Source organism: Nothobranchius furzeri, chromosome 7 (genome assembly GCF_043380555.1).
Source record: "Nothobranchius furzeri strain GRZ-AD chromosome 7, NfurGRZ-RIMD1, whole genome shotgun sequence".
In the NCBI taxonomy this organism is placed as follows: domain Eukaryota; kingdom Metazoa; phylum Chordata; class Actinopteri; order Cyprinodontiformes; family Nothobranchiidae; genus Nothobranchius; species Nothobranchius furzeri.
In genome coordinates, this window is record NC_091747.1 from 26,772,752 (window position 1) to 26,794,947 (window position 22,196).

The 22,196-nt window shown below is 46.5% G+C and overlaps 1 protein-coding gene across 1 annotated transcript in view; it reads left to right on the forward strand.

The window, feature by feature from the left end:
• The window catches only part of LOC107373063 (interferon alpha/beta receptor 1b), a 46,442-nt gene extending 36,709 nt beyond the window's left edge, over window positions 1-9,733 (forward strand). The window contains exons 5-8 of the mRNA XM_054738384.2: window positions 3,371-3,515; window positions 6,113-6,270; window positions 6,347-6,519; window positions 9,072-9,733. Of these exons, the coding sequence (XP_054594359.2) occupies window positions 3,371-3,515; window positions 6,113-6,270; window positions 6,347-6,519; window positions 9,072-9,297 (702 nt within the window). The 3' untranslated portion in view covers window positions 9,298-9,733. The remainder of the gene's footprint in view (window positions 1-3,370; window positions 3,516-6,112; window positions 6,271-6,346; window positions 6,520-9,071) is intronic.
• Window positions 9,734-22,196: the final 12,463 nt, after the last annotated feature.

Here is a 22,196-nt window from a genome sequence, read left to right on the forward strand (position 1 = left end):
GATGTTGGACTAATGCCACTCTCCAGTGACATGCAGCGAGTGCTACGCTGTGGGCTCTTGCTGAATGAAGCTAGGACAGCCACTGATGTTTCTTCATTAGTGACAGTTTTCATACATCCACAAATCCAACATTTAACCAGTTTTACGAAACTTAGCAAGCAGTTTGCCAACTGTAGCATGGGAGACGGGTGGTCTCGCAGGGTGTCTTTCATTGAAATCTGCTGCAATGACCCGGTTACTGCGTTCACCAGATATCAACACAATTTCGATCCGCTCCTCGCGTGTTAACCTCTTAGACATGTCAATGTCTGTAAACAAAGAGATACTTGCAAATAACTCATGAAAGAATCAAGTTGCGTTCAAACTAAGCACACCATTGCTTTTCTTGTGAAATTCACAATAAGTTTGATGTGTCACATGACCCTCTTCCTATTGAAAAAACAAAAGTTGGACCCAAGATGGCCGACTTCAAAATGGCCACCATGGTCACCAGCCATCTTGAAGTTTGCCCCCTCACATATATTAATGTGCCACAAACAGGACGTTAATATCACCAACCACTCCCATGTTAAGGTGGATCCATAGAAACGGCCCACCCTGTACACTAAAATCCAGCTTATACACAACACTTATAGTCCGTATGATGTACAGATCGTTTAGTTTCATTATCATGCTTCTTTTTTATATTTATTTTGTGATTCCTATCTTCTTCTTCCTCTGAGACTGGTGGGGTGGCGCCCTAGCGCCCCCTCTAGACGAGCCACCACTGGTTAGGGTAATGAACTCAGGTCAACTCTCAGAAGAGATTAAAATGAAGCAAGTTTTTAAAAATAGATTATGTCATTCGTGTTGAAGCAGGTGGAGCGGATTGCCCAGTAATCCGAAGGTTGTAGGTTCAATCCCGGCTCTGACTGGAGAATGCTGCTGTTGTGTCTTTGGGCAAGACACTTGACACACCCTGCCTGTTGCTGGTGGTCGGAGTAACCGGTGTCAGCTGTGTTTACCAGCCTCACCTCTGTCAGGGCGCCTCAGGGCAGCTGTGGCTACAATGTAGCTCATCCCCACCAGCATGTTGTGTGTGAATGGGCCAGTGACTGATTAATGACGAGCACCTTGGGGGGTTCTAGGACTCCAGAAGACACTACTTTTTCAGTCAGACAGGAACTTTTCTGTAAATATTGGGCAGAGTTGTTCGTCTCCAGCGAAACTTAGTTGTGGTGTCCCTCCAGGTTCAGTTTTGGGCCCGCTTTTGTTCTCACTGTATATGTTGCCCCTTGGCGCCATCTTTCATAAGCATGGCATCTCATACCACTTCTTTGCGGACGACGTGCAGATATATGTCCCACTACATTCTCGAAGGCCATCGTTTGATAAATTACTGAATTGTCTAAAAGACGTTAAAAACGGGCTACAAATGAACCTTCTCACTTTAAATGACAAAAAAACTGAAATTGTCGTTTTTGGGGACCCTGGTCTGTTGCACGGGGTAAACAGTGTTTTTGGCCCTTTAGAATCCTTTTGCTTGTCTCAGGCAAGAAATCTGGGTTTTTCCATTGATGACCATTTTAAGCTTGATAAACAGATAAGTTCTGTGGTCCAGAGCGTGTTCTTTAATTCGTGTGTTCTTAGTAAAGTCAAGCCCTATTTAACAATTAAAGACTTTGAAAAGGTTATACACTTGCTAATCGTGTCAAGACTCGACTACTGCAACTCTTGATATCATGGACTGGAGCAGTCGTCAATTCACCGCTTGCAGGTGGCTCAGAATGCAGCAGCTCGCTTGCTGACAGGTAGGAGACGCAGGGATCACCTAACTCCGGTTTTAAAAGCTCTTCACTGGCTCCCCATCACTTACAGGATTCAATTTAAAATGCTGCTGCTCTGTTTTAAGGCACTACACAATTTGGCCCCTCCTTATCTGTCGGAACTCTTAAACACTCATGTCCCCAAAAGAAACTTGCGATCATCCTCTTTACATATTTTATCTGTTCCCCAGAGCTTTTTCTGTGGCCACTCCCAAGCTCTGAAACAGCCTTCCCCTACAGATTAGGTCTGCTAACAGCCTTTCTGCCTTTAAGTCTCTTTTAAAAACCTACATTTTTACCCTTGCTTTTAACTGATTTTATCGTTAATTTGTTTTACCTAGGGTCGACTGGATGTTTCTGAGTGTTTTATCATTTTATTTTTAATGCTTGTCTGTGTACATTACTTTGTGCAATCTCTGATTGTTGGATACAGGGTATCCGCGGGTCCTTAAAAAGTCTTAAAAATTCTTAAATTTGGCTCCCTTAAACCAGCAGATACCCTGTGGATATGTGCTATATAAATAAACTTGACATTGACATTGACTATATCCAATACAGGCCATTTGAATTTGAAACCATCTTGTCTTCCACCTCTGGTGTTTGCTTTGGTATCAGTCCTAGAAGACCCAGACAGTGACTTCCTGCATCACTTGAGGAGGACGAGAGCAGAACCACGGCCCGGTTTCCTGTCAGCTGCAAGATGCTTTCTCTGCATTGGTGTTTCCTGCCTAAACCACATTTCAGACTCTTGTTGCACTTTTATTCCTGCAGCTTAGAACCCCAGTAGATGAAATGAGGTAAAGACCCAGAGACCTGATGGAGAACAGATCAACAACCTTGACTCTCACGGTGACAGCTGCTGCTGTAATGTGGATCTGAGCAGAGGCTACACAGGTGGCATGTTTGTGATGCCGCTGCAAATGGAATCCTTGTGAAGTTAGTCTGAACTCAACATGTAATCTGTGGAGACGGGGTGGGTGATGGAAGGAGGGGGCTTGAGTGGCGATGCAGCCTGAGCAGAAGCTTATTTCCGAGGGAGACCATTGAGGGGAGAGTTACAGTAGTCGGTGCAGGAGGTAACAAGTGTATGAACCAGAGTGGATGCAGCATGAGGAGACGGGGAGGAGTGTAGACGGTTAATGTTGCAAAGATGGAAATATGCAGATCACACACACACTCCTGTGGAGAAACATGGCGTTTTCATAATTTTATATGTAGTTTTTACAGCAAAAGATGAGATTTAATTAATGTGAATATAAACAAATGCGTATTTACCTTTGAATTAAACGTAACAGTACTGTACACGACCACAGACAGTTATTTACCTACTCATTTAGAAAGCAGCAGCAGGATCAGCACTGTTTCTGACGGGCGTTAATGTTAGACCTTCGTTTAACAGCAGAGGAGTTGATTTAGGGTAACTTACTCTTTAACAACGCCGGTCTCTCTGATGTGGGAAATGTTTACTACTCCTGCAGTCATGACTACATTTTGGTTCCACACAGGTGATAGACCATAGAGTTCATGTCCAGATGAAGTGAAACCAACTCTGTCTTGTTCTTCAGGTCAAGTCAGTAGATGTAGAGGTCAGCATGGTGACCCTGTCTGATGTGAAAGCCTGGACCTGGTACTGCATCAGCGTCCAGTCACGGGATGACTTCTACAACAAGAGCAGCAGCTTCACCTCCCCGCAGTGTGTGCAGACCGAAGGTAAAAAGACGAGGTTAGGTTAGATTAGATTAAAGTAGATTAGGTTAGGTTGGATACTGGGGTGAAGAGAGGGGCGGAGCTGTCAACTGACCACTACTTGGTGGTGAGTTGGCTCCGATGGTGGGGGAGGATGACGGTCAGACCTGGTAGGCCCAAATGTATTGTGAGGGTCTGCTGGGAACATCTGGCAGAGTCTCCTGTCAGAAAGAGCTTCAATTCCCACCTCCGACAGAACTTCCTAAACGTTCCACGGGAGGCAGGTGACATTGAGTCCTAATGGGCCATGTTCCATGCCTCCATTGTCGAGGCGGCTGACCAGATCTGTGGTCACGAGGTTGTCTTTGCTTGTTGTGGTGGCAACCCCCAGGCCCGCTAGTGGACACCGGCGGTTAGAGATGCTGTCAAGCTGAAGAAAGAGTCCTATCAGGTCTTTTTGGCCTGTGGGTCTTCAGAGGCAGCTGATGAGTACTGGCAGGCCAAGCGGAATGCGGCTCGGGTGGTCGCGGACGCAAAAGCCCAGATGTTGGAGGAGTTTGATGCCCATGGAGAAAGACTTCCACTTTGAGGAGATTCTGGTCCACCATCCGGCGCCTCAGGAGTGGAAAGCAGTGTGCTACCAACACTGTTTATAGTAGGGATGGTGTGCTGCTGACCTCAACTCAGGCTGTTGTGGATCAGTGGGCAGAATACTTCGAAGACCTCGTCAATCTCACCGTCACATGTTCCAGTGAGGAAGCAGAGTCTGGGGATTTTTGGTTGGACTCTCCAGTCTCTGATTCTGGTCAAAAAGCTCCTCGTTGGCAAGGCTCCAGGGGTGGATGAGATCCGCCCAGAGTTCCTTAAGGCTCTGGATGTCGTAGGGCTGTGTTGGCTGACGCAGCTCTGCAGTATCACGTGGACATCAGGGGCAGTTCCACTGGATTGGCAGACCTGGGTGGTGGTCCCTCTATTTAAAAATGGGGGCCGCAGAGTGTGTTCCAACTACAGGGGGATCACGCTCCTGAGCCTCCCTGGTAAGATCTGTCCAGGGGTTCTGGAGAGAAATGTCTGTCGGATTGTTGAACCTCGGATTCAGGAGGAACAATGTGGTTTTTGTCCTGGCTGTGGAACACTGGATCAGCTCTATACCCTTAGGGGGGTCCTGGAGGGTGTGTGGGAGTTTGCCCAACCAATCTACATGTGTTTGGTGGATTTGGAGAAGGTGTTCAACCACGTCCCTCGAGGGGCTCTGTGGGGGGTACTCCGGGAGTATGGGGTACCAGGCCCTCTGATATGGGCTGTTAGGTACCTGTATGACCGGTGTCAGAGCTTGGTCTGCATTGCCGGCAGCAAGTCGGGCTCGTTCCCAGTGAGAGTTGGACTCCGCCAAGGCTGCCCTTTGTCACCGATTCTGTTTATAACCTTTATGGACAGGATTTCTAGGCACAGCCAAGGTGTTGAGGGCATCCGTTTTGGTGGCCTGAGGATCAGGTCTCTGCTTTTTGCAGATGATGTGGTCCTGTTGGCTTCATCAGAACGTGATCTTCAGCTTTCTCTGTAACGGTTTGCAGCCGAGTGGGAAGCAGTTGGGGTGAGAATCAGCTCCTCTAAATCTGAGACCACGGTCTTGATTCAGAAAAGGGTAGAATGCCTTTTCCAGGTCAGGGATGAGGTCCTGCCCCAAGTGGAGGAGTTTAAGTACCTCGGGGTCTTGTTCACGAGTGAGGGAAAACTGGAGCGTGAGATCGATAGGCGGATTGGTGCTGCATCTGCAGTGATGCGGGGGTTGTACCGGTCTGTCGTGGTGAAGAGAGAGCTGAGCCAGAAGGCAAAGCTCTCGATTTACCGGTCGATCTACGTTCCTACCCTCACCTATGGTCATGAGCTTTGGGTAGGGACCGAAGGAACGAGATTGCGGATACAAGCGGCTGAAATTAGGTTTTTTCTGCAGGGTGTCTGGGCTCTCCCTTAGAGATAGGGTGAGAAGCTCAGTCAGACCCGCTGATCCTCCACATCAAGAGGAACCAGTTAAGGTGGCTCGGGCATCTGATTAGGATGCCTCCTGGACGCATCCCTGGTGAGCTTTTCTGGGCACGTCCAACCGGGAGACCTAAAGAGAGACCCAGGACACTTCAGAGGGACTGTGTCTCTCGGCTGACCAGGGAACACCTTGGGACTCCCCAAGAGGAGCTGGCCCAAGTGGCTGGGGAGAGGGAAGTCTGGGTCTCTCGACTTAGGCTGCTGCCCCCAGGACCCGACTCTGGATAAGTGGAAGAAAATGGATGGATGGGTTAGATAAAATGAGATTAGGTTAGATACAATTAAATTTGGTTAGGTTAGGTTATATTAGGTTAGGCTAGATAAAATTAGACTGGGTTTGGTTCGGTTTGATTAGATTAGATTAGATTAGAAAAGAAAACAAGGTCAGAATTTTTAGATGAAATGACTCCAAATCTGAAAGTCAATAATAAACCATTTTTTGATGATCTTTGATGTTTGGACACCAGTTTCATGCTTTATTTATCCAGTGAAAATGTTCGAGCTCAGAGGTCAGCTGGGATTAGGTTTTAAAGTGAGTGGGTTCAGGTGGGACCTAACCAGTCCTGGTCCTCCAACAGGTTCCGTTCCTTGGTGGCAGATCGTCCTGTATTTCCTGGGTTCTCTGTTAATCGTCGTCGTGGTAGTGCTGCTGTTAGTTTTTGGTTCCCACCAGTGTTACCACTTGTGTAAGAGCACCTTGTCCCCCCGCGACCAGCTGCCGTCACACATCAAACAGGTATGGATCATCACATGGTCTCCTTTAGATGATGTGTTGGTCCACCTGATCGTTCCTCTTCCTCACTTCTTTCCAGCATTTATTCGACTCTCTGGGCTCTGACCTACCTCGCCTTGTCCTCTCAGACTCCGAGTCAGAGCTGCTGTGTGATCGGGTGACTGTGTGTCCACAGAGCTCCGTCCTGGAAATCCAGAACCCTTCAGGTGTGACTTCAGCAGCCCCTCCTGCAGGCCAGGAGGAGGGTAGCAGGTCAGTTGTAATGTTTTGGTCTGAAGGCGGCTTTCTTAAAGGGATATTCCATCCACACGTGTAAATTAGACTGTTGCCATACTTCCCAGAGTTAGATACGTAGGAAAAAAGCATTTTGTAACCAGCAAAGTCATGCTCCTAATCTGGTAGTGTTCTGTTAGCTGTAGCTTAGCGTAAAGCAGTGTAAGTGCATATTAACAGCTAGCATCTAGAGGGGTTAGACTTAAAATGCCTCAATAATGGCCTTAATTCCTCTTGGTGACCTCAATAATCATTTTGACTGCAAAGGAAAATAATAGTAAACATGAAGGAAACACAGGAGCTGATTAAGACTTGGGACTACTTATAGCCTCTTTTAGAAAGCAGTGACACCAGGTTGCCGCAACGGTGTGGTGGCACCAGAGAGCCTCAGGTCGCTTCTGAGCGCACAGACCGGGATGGTAATTTTGAGCAATCGTGTCCTTTTGACAAAAAATGAGGTGATGGCGGTATAAAAGGGGGTCTCTGCGCTGCCGCGGACTTCCGTTTATCGTAGACACAACTTGCCTTTTATTGCGATCGAAGCCGCGCTCATTACGTTTTTTTAACTAGCAGCTCCTAAAGGTGTCTGTCCCTCACAGTCCCTGTGCAGTCTCTGGTGATCTGACCTCCAGCTCTAATGGAGAAAGCTCTAGGAGCGCTGTATTACTCCAGTTTGCCATCTCAGCTGGTTTGGATTACAAAAGCTAAACATTTTAAATATATTTCCCTTCCGGTGCTCGGCAGTAACTCCCCATGTGATCATGACCCCTCCCTCTGTTGCACCAAGACGTTAAACACATTCACAAGTCCGGCGTTGCAGTTGTATTACTACCAAGCGCAGTGGCACAAATGCTGAAACATTCCCGCATCGCCACGGTGCGTTCATAAGACGCCGTGGCGGCAGTTTATGCTGATTTGCCGGCGTGGTGTGTCTTCTAAAAAGGGCTTATGACAAAGCACCACTGTAAGGTGCAAATACACAACACTGAGGCCTTAAAACTCACCGTCTACTGTCCTGAGGGTGAAATGTTGTAACTGTTATATAGTAAACCTGGAGATGATGTCGGCCAGACGTCGCAGTTCTAGTAACGGCGCACGTCCTTCTGTACCTGCAGCGCTTTTTTCTTCAGGCGCAGCGCCATCTGTCTGGTAGTCTTCTGATGTGACATACACCTCAGAGACCTGATGCTCATTTAGTTTCTCCATGGTTGTTGTTGACGGACTTCCCAGGGCAGGAAGCCGTTGTTGTCTTCGTTCCACATTGAATGGAATTCTCACAACCTTCGCCACACAAGCATGAACCGTTTTCTTACCATAGAAACATAACCTCCCCAAACTCAGCAGCAAGAACTCTAGAAGACTTTTTTTGGGGGGGGGGGTCATTGCACCTTACAGCAGTGCTTTGTCACAAAGTAGTCCCAAGTCTGAATGACCCTAAAGCCGGGCGTACACTGTGTGACTTTTTCACTCGTAGCACTCAGCTTCAGCTCAAACTGTACGACTTCCTCGCAGAGCAGATCTCACGAGTCGTGTGCTCACACTGCACGACCCAGTTCTCGCATGCGACCTGACTGCTCACACTGTACGTCTGGTAGCAACACGTCGGCCCTAAAAATATGCTAAAAATAGCAGTTTTTACTCAACACGTCAGACTTTTTTGTCTTGTTTTGCCTGTTGTCCTTCGGGAGTGCTGCAGGAGGACACACAGGGATTTATGGGGGTTGGATGAGGAAAACGAAATAAAGAAAGTAAATTTGTGTTTTGTGATCAGTTTAATTTGACATGAACATGACAAACACGCTTTCTTGGCAATCTTTGTGAGTAAAAAAAACGTGTAGAAACAAAAACGAACAACGTGTGTTATTAGGGAAATAGCGAGCGAACTGTGTTGATGCAGGATTGCGAATGCGCCGTGAGCGGTTCTTTTACTTTTTGGGTCGCAGCTGCTCGCAGCGCCGCTTCAACAGTGCGATACCCTCACGAGGGACGAGCGAAATATTAAACACTCCAGAAGTCCGTGCGAGCTCACGACTGCTGATCGGCAGCTGGTCACGTGGTGTTAATCGCCCCTCGTAACCCCCTGTACACTACACAACCGCTCGGCGCAAAACTCGCCCCGATCTCGTGGATTCTCGCACGACTGGAAAATCGGCTCAAAAAAGTGAAAAAGTCGCACAGTGTACGCCCGGCTTAACTCAACCCTCTAAATGCTAGCTGTTACCATTCACTTACATTGTTTATCCTAAGCTAACGCTAACAGAATACTAGCAGATTAGGAGAATGACTGGGCGGATTACAAAATGCTTTTTCCCACGTATCTAACTCTGGAGAATATGGAAACAACGTAAATTTCACTCAGGGGTGAAATAAGCCTTGTAATGGTACTCAAGAAGCAGCTGGATCAAGAAACCTCCAGATGTGAGAGAAAGAAGAGCACTTCTTTGTTGTTATTATGACTATTAATATGTGCTTGTTCTGTAAGTAAACTTTGATCTGTAACGTCGGGTCCTCTCGTGGCTCCTCTGGTGCAGACACAGCCGGCAGAACAGCAGCAGCAGTGGAGATTCTGGAGTTTATTCTGCAGGAGGAACCTCCAGCACGCTGCAGCCCAACATCTGCCCATCCTGTACAGATGTGGAGCCCCACTGTAAGGCTTCTTCTCACTCTGAGCATGTGAAGATGCTGAAGATGGACTTTATATTTTCTCCTGGGATCTCAGCAGAGGGTGATTCAGGCGTGTGTGTGTGTGAATCATGAATGAGCAAGATGTTCTTCTGCTGAAGAAGAGGATGGTTCTGTTGGTAGAACTGAAGAGGACACTTCTGCCACTGATGTTTTCATCTTTGCTTGGACCGAATCCTGACGCTGATTCTAACACCTCGTCTCTTAAAGCCACCATCTTAATTTTGTGAGTTGTTGGTGAGGGATATGTCCACCTGTTGATGGTTCCTGTTTGGGTTCTGCAGCACTGATCAAACACATCAACCCAATCAAAGCTTTTTTTCAGCCACTTTTATTTCATCTGCTTTAATCCGTCCTACTAAACTCACCCTTCTGCACGGCTGATCCAGTGAAGCATAACCTCTGTGTAAATAACGAAATCATTTATCTCCATTTAAACCATGTTACAGGCTGGGTTTCTTTGGTTGGATCAATGTTCACATAAACCAATAAACTATGAAGTTTCAGTTCAGACTGTTTTGTTCCTTTAAACCAGACGCGGGAACCTTTAGAAAGCCTTCAACTCCTAGTTTTAAGCACCAGACAGCAGATGCGGTACCAGAGAAGGTGGGTTCTTACAGGAGAACTTCAGAGGAACCATACTAAAGCTGAAAACGGGCGACTTCACCAGGCCGTCCTGCTAGGATCCATATGTATTCCAGAAGGGGGCGCTAATGCACCTGCAGTTGTTTGGCTACCAGTTTAACCTGCCTGTAGTCCCTCACTCAGGAGGACTTTATCTAATGTGTTTATGTAGTTTATACAGTTTAATGTTGGTATGGTAAATAATGTACGATTAATTTTAGACATTTGTAATGTAGTGGAATTAATACATATTATTTATGACCAATAAGATGTTATGATTCCATATAAACATGAAAGATCAACCTGATTGATCTTTTAATGTTTAATCAGAAGATTATAGTTACTTTAACTTGTTCAGGGACCATAAACACACTTCGTATTAATTCAGACAGTCAGTATGTAGTTTATAAAATGAATTTAATTATTTTTCCTAAACTAATAATTAATACATGACGAGATATGAATAATGAGATGTGGTGTGGTGGATGTGAGGGGTTGTGATGGAAGCTGGATCTTGTAGCAACCGTTCTTTGTATCTGAGAGAAATTGGGAAGTCTGGGTGTAAAAGAATTTGTTGTTTTAATAAACTAGAGAGTTGTTTATTTAACACAGTCTGTCGTGCCAAGTCTACCCTTGGTGTGGAGGTTCTCGTTGGATCCGGGGGTTCAATGGTCACTGCCGGTGGAGTGAACTCTGACATCAGGAACCCGTAGATAGTTCCGATAAGACTCGTCGTCTTAGATCCCTCCAGGTGAAGGCAGGAAGCTGGAACGCTTGTTTGTGTCTAAGGTTGATGTTTGCTAGGCTCTGAAAAGAGCCGGTAGTCTGGTTTCAGCCGCAGCGTTGCAGAGAGGCTTTGTCAGGAGGTCAAATAAGTTTGTTTCAAAAGAGGCTTCTTTCCTTATTTGGCCGAATCGAGGGTCAGCTGAAAACTTAATCGGGAAGTAATTCTTGTTTAATTAAACTACTTTGTAATGATTTCTGGCCAAGTTTGGCGAATCAGAATTTGACACGTTTTCTGAACATCCCTCAGAAAGCCACGCCTTCCTTCAGATACAAGATTTCTTAACACTGTGAATAAGAATCTTTAACCTTATGTGAGTATCTTATGTAAAGAAATTTGGCTGGCTCAGCCATATTTGTAAAGAAAATATTGACTGGCTCAGTTATATTGTAAGGAGAAACTGTCTTTACTCAGTTATATTGTTAAGAAGACTCAAAGGTTGTTTTCATCGATAAACTGACGATAATATCTGTGTGTCTGTGTTTCAGTTCAATGAGGAAACCAGTTTGACAATTAAAAGTTTTAATTCTTCAAATTAAACTAATGATTTTGAAATTGACAAACAGGAAATAACAATCAACATTGGCAACTTTGTGGGACAATCTTTAACAGTTGATATGCTGTTCTTGCTCAAATACACCTTCTGTTGGTGAATGAAGATTGAGAGTAATAGGATGTGGTTATGGATGCGTGGGTGTGCAAAGTGTCGTGAGAATTGAACATGAGGTGAGATGAATGCGTGTGTGCATCTGATTTTGCTTCAGGAAGAAACAGGTGTCTGAGTGAAAAGTGATGGTTTGAATAAAATTAGGTTTAGTTGGAAAAGATGCATCAAAACGCTATCTGTCGTGTTTTGCCTCACCGAAAATCGGACCCTCTGTTGGACCCGGGACGTCACCTTAGGATGTTTCATCCAGGGCACCTTGGCTCGCAAAGAAGACAAAGATGCGCCGCGAAACGGTCCAGAGTTGCCCTCGGTACACGTTGATGGTAAAGCGTTTTGTCGATGCGCTTTATTAAGTTAAGTTCACTCAGAAATCAAAAGACTCAGTAATGAGTCTGCGTTAGAAGTTGCGATTCAGCTATTCTGCCTGGCTTGGCAGGAACAGCGTGTGAGAGAAGGGGGGGAAGAAACGAGCCAACCGGCTCCCCCCCCCTTTCAGCAGTTGTTCACACGTCCTCTCTCTTTCGTTGTCAAGCACGAACTGAAATCATAAGACTGAAACTTACCAAAAGCCTTTCTCTTCTCAAAGCAAACGTGTGCGTCAGCAAATGTGTTTTGGAGTTTAACTGTGAGAATCTGTGTGTGGGTGTGTGTGCTTGAGTGTGTGTGAAGGTCAGCAACAAACACTCTCAACATTATCTAATTATGGATTCATTAAATCTCTTATAATTACCCCAAAGCATAATAGTCATTCATTTGATTAAAACACATTTATAATGAGCAAATTGATGATTAAACTTTTAACATTCAAAACAAGAAAAGGAAGTTTAAACTTTATGTTTTGACTTGTTATGATTACTTGTCCATGAGAACTCCTTCTTCTGGTACCGCAGGTGGCAGATGTTATGGTTTCCTCCCAGACTCGCTGGCGTTCAGGTCTTAATCTGTGGGTGAAAGTTCTCAATGACCCAGCTTTGACCCAGCTGAGTCCAACACCACCATTGTGACAGAAAACCCATATTTCCTCACGTTACAAGATGTGTATGAGTGTAGATAATGATTAACTTGTTAAATCAAACACGTACTGATTTGTGTAATGAAATAGAGTGATGTAACGATCTAGAGTTGTATTTTAATATACTGTAAGTAGATCACTTGTTATAATCAGAAGATGGGCTGTTTTTATCATCAGGGAGTTTAATTAAACACTCTGTATTGACTTTGAGACAAGAAAAGAGAGAGAGTTGGGATCGTTTAAGAATCTTTAATTTCTTGATTATAAATTCTTAACAGTCTACCAGGACTAACTCTGTGATGGATGAAAATGGATTTGGATGTTGTGTTGGTGCGTGTGTGTGTGTTTGTTCAGGATCTTTAGGCTGACGGAGCGTATCTGGTTGTTATGACTACGGACCACGAGGCTTCGGCAGCTGATGACTTGAGCAGCTATTTTGCCGTGTACGTACCCTGTGGAGTCTCCCAGGTAGATCAGGAAATGCCAGGTCCTAGGACCTCGGATGTGTACTGGAGCTGGTTGAGGCAGCGGTCACAGCACGTCAAAGCCCGTCTGAAGGGTCGACCCCGGTACCATCGGCAGCGTCAGCTAGTGGTGCTCTTATTTTGAAGGGATGTCGTCTTGTTGGTAAACAACGGAACTCTCCAGTAGCTTCACAGTTCTCAGTTAAAGAAGAAAGCACATCTGGCCAGGCTGTACTTCTCTTTTGATGACGATGGAACCCCGTAGGACTTCCAACTGAACAGAACTGAAGTCAAAATGGAACTGAGCTTAAAATGGCGTTGCCTTGTTTTATATCTCTGAATTGTTGATAAGTTTTAGTAAAGCGGATTGGACACTTTAAGTCAACAAGCCAGATTCTCTTACGGCAGCCGAAAGCTCTGATTGGTTGGAACAATGTGTCATGCGTTTCTATGGAGATGAGGGTCAGTCTGTCTGTGCAGTAGTCCTGTTTTCATTTAACACATAAATCATGACATCTTTATTCCACAGATCATTCACTTGATTATTATTGATCAACATCTGTTTCGATTAGCTTTAATCACAAATTAAGTACTTTGATTATTGAAAAGCGTTCTTCTTCTCCTTCTGGCTCTTCTCCTGGAATGTAAACAGTCTGAGGAACACCCGACCTTGGCGTTTTCTACACGGGTGTTACTGTGTACAGGGGCAGCTGTGTGGAGCTGAACGTTATGAACTTCATAACGTTACATATCCCCCCTTTTCAAGGTCAATGTGGTCCTTCAAGAGACCACTTGGTCGTTGAACAAACCCAAGTTATGAAGAATCTTGACAACAGAACAGGATGCGATCCCAAGGGAACAGCCATCTGTGGTGAGGTACGAACCCCACGCCGAAGAACAGTCTCGCATACTCCTCAGGAAGAACACAAGTCAGCAGGTTATTAATTATTCCCCATGGAAGCCATAAACGAAACAACAGCCTTTATATCCTCACGGGCAATAAAGCAAAGCAGGAGCAAATCTTGTACGTATCCACGAACAGGGTAGTATTCCAATTAAAAATCCATTGTTGTATCCACAGGCAGGGTAATATTCCAAATAAAAATTGAACTTTGAAAGAGTACTTATCGTAATCCACAAAAAGGGAAGAGCAGTTGACAGTAATCCCAACGAATGAGGTGTCCCAGCAGCCATGTCGGAACCACAGTCGTCCAAGGCCAACAAGCCGGAGGACCCACCCAGGAGTAGTCGATGCAGATGACGAGTCACGGATCCACCCCCAGGAAGCAGGATCCACACAAGCTCAGCAGAGGAGAGAGAGCACAGTGTAGGCACTTCAATGTAGACATGACAAAATTGCATTTCATGTCATCAAAAAAAAAAAATTTAAAAACCTAACTCTATGAGTACCTGTTGTACTATGTGTAAAGTTTATGTGAGTTACCCATTAAGTGAAGAAATGGATGCAGCCCTGTCTGTGTGAGATGCAAAAAGGGATGATGCGAGAAGCAGAAAAATGAAAGAACCCTAACTGGTATCAGTGAATTCTCACTGTAAATACACGCCGTCAGGACAGGGCAAAATTGGTTATAGCCCTGTAAGATAAAGCAAAGAATTGATAATCACAAAAGGAATATTCACTCTTAAATCAACTTCAAAGATACTATAAAAACAGAAATGTAAATCAGTACTAAAATGTAAATCAGTGGTTAGTAATCATGTTCATGTTAATGTACCCCTAAGGAATTATGATTAGTAAAGATAAAAAAAATAAAAAAATTTTTTGGACAACAGTACTATGTGGCCTAACCCACTCACTGTTACCTGGCCGTTTACCTGACTCCAGGAGCCCACAGCACGTCCGTCTCAACACCTTAAGTCTGCATGTGACGTATAACATGGAAGACAACCATGCACACTCACAAACAAACAAATTTGTGTAATCAGAGATAGAAATCTGTGGAACCAACCTTTTATTTATCACCCCCCCTTGTGATGTCGGTGGATTGTTGTTGTCGGTATTGGCCAAATCTGTGGGACCCTTGTGCAGTTTGATATGGTCCCTGTGTACCCATTTGTAGACGGGCGCCTTGTTTTTGTCGGCGATCTTGATCTGATACACGACCGGAGAGATCTTATCTGTAATCAGGTATGGACCCGACCATTTGGGCAAAAGTTTCTTAGCCAGCTTCCCCGAGGTCGCATTATTGTTACCCGTTTTGGGAGCGAAAATGTAGTACCAGGCCTGATCACCTACATCGAGTTCGGAATGTGAGGCTTTCTTATCGTAATAAGATTTCCTGCCTTCAGCTGACTTTTCCAGAGATGCCTGTGCGAACGAGAATGCTGCAAGCAGGTGAGTTCTCAGGTCCTGCAAGTATTGGCCGCTCGTACAAGCCGGGGCTGTGTCGGACCGAACCGGTCGTTGATACAGCAGGTGAAGTGGTAGGGTCATTTGTCTGCCCGTCATCATTTCAAACGGGGAGACACCTGTAGACCCATGGGGGGTAGCGCGTATGGCCATGAGGACCAACGGAAGTTTCACATCCCAATCTCGGTGGTTAGCTGACACGTACTTTTTTAACATGCTGATAACCGTGCGGTTCACCCTTTCGACTTGTCCAGAAGACTGTGGCCGGTGGCTAATGTGGAACTTAGCCTTGACACCCAACGGTTCCCAAAGATGTTTCATCACCGCAGAGGTGAAATGGGTACCCCTGTCCGAGTCGACCCTTGTGGGCAAACCGAAGCGGGCAAAAACGTGATTCAGCAAGAGGATCGCTGTAGTCTTAGCCGTGTCATCAGGTGCCGGCAAACATTCAACCCATTTGGTGAATGCGCAGGTGACAGTCAGTATGTACTTACTTCCTCTGGTGGATTTGTTCAGAGGCCCCACCCAATCGAACTGCAAGTCCGACCATGGAGTGGTTGGCCCTTTTTCTTGTAGGGGAGCTCTGTGCGTAGGGTTGGACGGCTGAAACTGACAACAAACCAAGCAATGCTCGACGTGGTCCGAGATGTCACGACGCATCCCCGGCCAATAAGCAACCTGGCACAGGGCACCGAACGTGGCCTTGACGCCTTTGTGACCGGCGGATGGAGAGTCATGAGCCTGCGAGATCATGCCCCTCCTCAGCGGTTTTGGAGTAACAAGGACAGGCGGCGAAGGAGGCTTGGCAGCGTGCATCAGCAGCCCTTCGACGACCCTCAGTGTGGACCGCACACGAAAGAGAGAGCGAAGCTCTGGAACGGAATCAAGCTCGACGGAAGTTGGTTGCTGGGTTTTAGGATCAGAAATGTACTTGATCATCCTGCTGATAGCAGGGTCCTGGGATTGAAGACTGACAAGATCGGTATCCGAATAGGCAGGTTGAACGGCCACCGCACCTTTGGGTGGTTCCGAGGCGGACGCTTTAGCAGCCCGAGCTCGAGTAACAACACACACCTGGTTTTCATCAGGGAAAGACCACACACGTCCCTCAAGCCACCCGGGGTCGAAAACCCACAGGGGGCCATCGATCGCGCCCTGTTTGGCCAAAGAGTCTGCGAGATCGTTCAACTCCTTCTCAGGACCGGGTGCGCGAGAGTGACCTTTGACTTCACGCCAGTAAACGTGCATGTCAAGTGCAGTTACCAGAACGTCACATGCCCTGAAGAGGGCCTGATTTTTGACGGGCTTCCGGCTAGCGGTCTGGAACCCGTTACTCTTCCAAGTTGGTAGATGACACAAGAAACTGAGACGCGCGTAGTCCGAGTCAGTGCAAATCACCAGTTCACGGAAGCCACGGTCCCTAGCGCTACGTAGCGCTATCACGATCCCCGCTACTTCAGCATACTGTGAGGTCTTCTCACCCAGAGAGTAACATCGGGACGCCCTGTGGTCACCGTCTACCCAGATGACACCCACGCCCGCACTAGGCGCAGAACCGTGCTGAAAAGCACTGCCATCCACGTATACGGTCGGTAAACCCGCACAGTATGACTGGTCGTAGTAGTGGTGGTTGTGGTTTAGAAGAGCCTGAGGGGGCCTGGCTGGCGGGACTGACGCGATGGTGTCGTCCGAGCAGTGTTGGCACGCAGCCAAACCCATGCCAAGAGGGCTACGTCGGTTCTGGGCATAGCGCACCTCGATGTCGAAGCTTTGAAGAGCCAGCAGCCACGAAGCGATTCGTGAATTGGTCACCACACCATCTCTGATGCGCTGACTGTTAAGGAAGGTCACCGGCTGGTGCTGTGTCTCAATGATGATTTTCTGTCCGCCAATGTAGTTTGCAAAGTACTTAACTGCCCACATGGTGGAAAGCAAAGCCTTTTCACAGTCCGAGTATTTCAACTCAGGTCCAGTCAAGAGCTTATTAGCATAGGCTACGACACGCCTGTCGCAGTCATGAATCTGGTAGAGACCAGCACTCAAACAGTGAGCTGAGAAACCAACCTCAAGGTGGAACTCCTTGTCACAGTCGGGGAGCGCCAAGCATGGAGCCGAGCACATCGGGGCCTTCAGGTCATCCATGGCCTGCTGGTGCTGCTCCGCCCACTCGAACGCCACATCCTTCTTCAACAGATTAGTCAGAGGTTGTGCCAACTCAGCGTAATGTTCCACGAACTGACGCGAGTAGTTGCAGACCCCCAAGAAGCTGCGAAGTTCGGAGACGTTCATCGGAGGTGAGATGGTGGCAACACCCTGAATCCTGCCAAGCTGAGGCTGCACTCCCTGTGGTCCCACAAGGAGGCCAACGTACTGAACTTGCGACCTGCACCACTGACCCTTGGCGAGAGAGATCTTAGCACCCGCCGCCGCGAGCTGACCCATGACATGGTCCAGCTCGGCCAGGTGGTCATCCAACGTACGCCGACGAATAAGAATGTCGTCGACATACATGAGGGTCCCACGCTCTCGAGCATCGGGGCAGGCCTTGTTCAAGAAGATGTTGAACTCAGCTGGCGAGTTGGAATAACCAAAAGGACACCGGGTGAAGGTGTACTGCCGGTTGGCAAAGGAGAAAGCAAGTTTGTGTTGGTCCGATTCGTGGACGGGAATCGTCCAAAATCCGGACGCAATGTCAAGTGTGGAAAAGTACTTAGCATCTTTCACTCTTGGAAGCTCCTGCTCCAGGCGTGCCATAGGCCACCTAGACAAGGGGACCTGTTTGTTGAGTTGCCGGTAGTCAATGGTAAGTCGCCACTTACCATTAGGCTTCAGTACCGGCCACAACGGAGCCGAGTAGGTGCTGTTGCAGGGTCGAATGACCCCGTTAGCCAAGAGGCTGTCAATGATTTCCTGGACTGGTTCTATGGATGCCAGGGGAATCTTGTATTGCCGCACAAAGGACGGCGGTGCATCTGGCCTTGTAGGAATCCGGACTTCATGGATAGTGGTCAGACCACAGTCCAAGGAGTCAAGTGATAGAAAATCCTGGTACTTTAGCAAAAGTTGTCGTAGCTTGTCTCGCTCGACCTCGCTTGTGAGAGCATCTGCCTGGTCTATTACCTTCTCAATCTGTGACAGAAGTTCCGGGGGCCTACCCGGTGGCTTCGAGAGTGGTGGTGAGGTCGAAATCGCGTACCCCCGCGAAAGACTTGCCACAGTAAGGCGTTCGCCTGTGTCAGGCCGCGGTTTGTACGGCCTTGGCTTCCTCACACGTGCAAACAGTTGTCCGGACGCGCAGCTGATTCTAGCGTCAAGGCGTTGGAGACTGTCCAACCCTATGAGCATGGGCATCCTCATCTCCTCGTTGATGTACACGAGGTGTTTAAAGGACATGCCTCCTATCGAGATGTTGACCTCAGCCGTCGCAGCCGCGGACGATGGAGCGCCATAGAAATCGTCAAAATCCTTTGGGCCTGAAATTAGTGTGGGGGGTGAGATGTCCTCCCCCCTTTGTTCGCACATGCTGCTGTAAAGAGCTCTGCTGATGAGCGAGATGTCTGCTCCTGTGTCTAATAATGCGACACAGCGATGCCTCTGATTTACAGTGACCTCCACTGCGGGCCTATTAGATCCCTTTCTCACGACCAGAGGTGCAAGCAAAATTTTTTCAGATACGGCGGTAGCAGTAGTGGTACTGGGGTCGTCATCTGTGGGTTCATCGCCTAACATCGCCACGGATGGAACGACCGGTGAGGTGTTGTCGCTTTCCTTTGAGGTGTTGTCGTTTTCCTGTGAGTCAGAACCTGTGAAAACATCAGCCTGCAGCATTTCAGTCTCATTTTGCGGCTTCTCAGGCAAACACGGAGCCTCTGCCCGGGTCGCCTGAGAATCACGCACAAATTGTTTGACGCCCTCGACGTCTTTCTGAAGATTGCAGATCATGTTCATCATGTTAGTCATCATTGGTAGGAAAGTGTTTTGCATCGCCTGAAGTTGAGATGTTAATTGCATCGTTACCTCTGAGTCCATTTTCTAAATCAGTAATGAGATCTGGAATTTACTAATTTACTCTTTGATTTTGTTTCAGTTTAGATGTTTATTTAGAAACAACCTTACCTGTATACTCATTAAAGAATTAGTCACAGGGAAGCTTGGCCGTTGAATTAATATTTTGGGCAAAATTGTTCAATAATGCCAAAAATATCATTGTCATTTGACCTGTCCAAGATGGCAGGTCGAGCTACGTGTCGGGCACCTAAGATGGCGGATGGTTGCGCATGCGCAGTCCGGCACCCGGCGTTGTATTCCCTGTAGCAGAATCACGATTCTAAACACCGGAGCGTTTATTAGAACCGCCGCTAACGTTATCCAAAAGTACTCCGTACCGGAAGGTTTAGCGGATTTAAGGACGCAGAATCGCTGCGTCGGAACGGCTTGACAGCTTCGCGGGACGCGTTCCCAAGCCTCTCACTGAGAGTGGCTAGTTAGCTCCTTGGCTAATGCTAGCGAACGCCCTGGAGCGACCAGGGTCTTAAAATTGCCCGATTAACCAACGGGCATCTCGCTCCGTGATTAAAAGGGTGTAACAGCGTACGCAATCTGGATGCAGTATCGCTCTGCGGTACATAACCCGAATTACAGCGGTTACCAAGCAAGTTAAGCTACGGCAGTTGCTCACGAGTCTACCGGGAAAAATTGATGCTGATCAGGCGTCTTCTGGACGGAAATAAATTGCCGACGGAGTATTCTGTCTCCGATTACACAAATGGATGCACACAGTGTCACAAACACCGCGACAAACAATAAACAGACGGTTCCAACGTATTAAAACAGGAGAAATGTTTACCCTCAAACGTAGGCCCAAAATGGCCGTTAGCACACGTCAGCACTCAAGGTGTTTTGATGAAACAGCGCCCCCTGTCGGAGGGTGATGAATGTGCACCCCCCTTTTCTGAGAAGCTGAATGAGGAAAATGCTCGCTTTTTTCCTCTCCCTGAACTCACACACTGGACAAAAATCCCAAAATATGTCTCAAAATCGGCACAAAGTGTAATAAACTGTGCAGATATCAGGCTTAGCTCGCCAAATGTAATGAAATAGAGTGATGTAACGATCTAGAGTTGTATTTTAATATACTGTAAGTAGATCACTTGTTATAATCAGAAGATGGGCTGTTTTTATCATCAGGGAGTTTAATTAAACACTCTGTATTGACTTTGAGACAAGAAAAGAGAGAGAGTTGGGATCGTTTAAGAATCTTTAATTTCTTGATTATAAATTCTTAACAGTCTACCAGGAGTAACTCTGTGATGGATGAAAATGGATTTGGATGTTGTGTTGGTGCGTGTGTGTGTGTGTTTGTTCAGGATCTTTAGGCTGACGGAGCGTATCTGGTTGTTATGACTACGGACCACGAGGCTTCGGAAGCTGATGACATGAGCAGCTATTTTGCCGTGTACGTACCCTGTGGAGTCTCCCAGGTAGATCAGGAAATGCCAGGTCCTAGGACCTCGGATGTGTACTGGAGCTGGTTGAGGCAGCGGTCACAGCACGTCAAAGCCCGTCTGAAGGGTCGACCCCGGTACCATCGGCAGCGTCAGCTAGTGGTGCTCTTATTTTGAAGGGATGTCGTCTTGTTGGTAAACAACGGAACTCTCCAGTAGCTTCACAGTTCTCAGTTAAAGAAGAAAGCACATCTGGCCAGGCTGTACTTCTCTTTTGATGACGATGGAACCCCGTAGGACTTCCAACTGAACAGAACTGAAGTCAAAATGGAACTGAGCTTAAAATGGCGTTGCCTTGTTTTATATCTCTGAATTGTTGATAAGTTTTAGTAAAGCGGATTGGACACTTTAAGTCAACAAGCCAGATTCTCTTGCGGCAGCCGAAAGCTCTGATTGATTGGAACAATGTGTCATGCGTTTCTATGGAGATGAGGGTCAGTCTGTCTGTGCAGTAGTCCTGTTTTCATTAAACACATAAATCATGACATCTTTATTCCACAGATCATTCACTTGATTATTATTGATCAACATCTGTTTCGATTAGCTTTAATCACAAATTAAGTACTTTGATTATTGAAAAGCGTTCTTCTTCTCCTTCTGGCTCTTCTCCTGGAATGTAAACAGTCTGAGGAACACCCGACCTTGGCGTTTTCTACACGGGTGTTACTGTGTACAGGGGCAGCTGTGTGGAGCTGAAAGTTATGAACTTCATAACGTTACATTTGTGATATAAATGGATCATTGTAAGAACAATATTAATTTCTAATTCATCGATTTAAGCACAGATTATTCAAACATTTGATTTAAACATCTTGTTCATTCATCACATATGATTATTGCAAGCTGACGTCTGGCATTCATGCAGAGCAGGGCCAGATTAACACTTTGTTGTACCCTGGGCAACAATATTCAAGGGCCCCATCATCACGACCCAAGGATCACCATAATATGGTCACACACAGAATATTTTACTGTAATATGCAGTAAATATACTCAATACTTGAATGCCTGACATCACGTAACCTGCTCAGGGTAACCTTTGACCCACCTTGTGTGGACTGAGGGTCTTAACTTGAGGCCCTCTCTTCATTGGTCAGTCTGCATGAGACTGACTCTCAGCTGACGTTCAAAGTCATAGGCAGCGAAGCGTCTCTGTGCAGCGCAAAAGCTCGGGTGGACAGTTTGTTTACTATAGGGTGACCATATTTCCATTTCCAAAAAATAGGACAGGGGATCTGTGCCTATGACGTCACACTATGGCAACGCCACACAAACCATGTTGGGACCCATTTTTTTGTAACTACATTAATATCAGATTCTGCCAATAAAAGGGCTCTAAAACAATTCATATGTAAATATTTAGCATATTTATTGCAAAATCTCATTTTTCTGCTTTAGTGCTGCAACAAGGTTTTATTAATAATAAATTATTATACCTTTTGTTTTACTACAGCATCGGTACGCTTCCTGTGCACAGATTATTAAGGATGCTTGTTCCAGCTGTGAGATTAGACGATAGGATCAATGATAAAATAAGTTCTCACACAC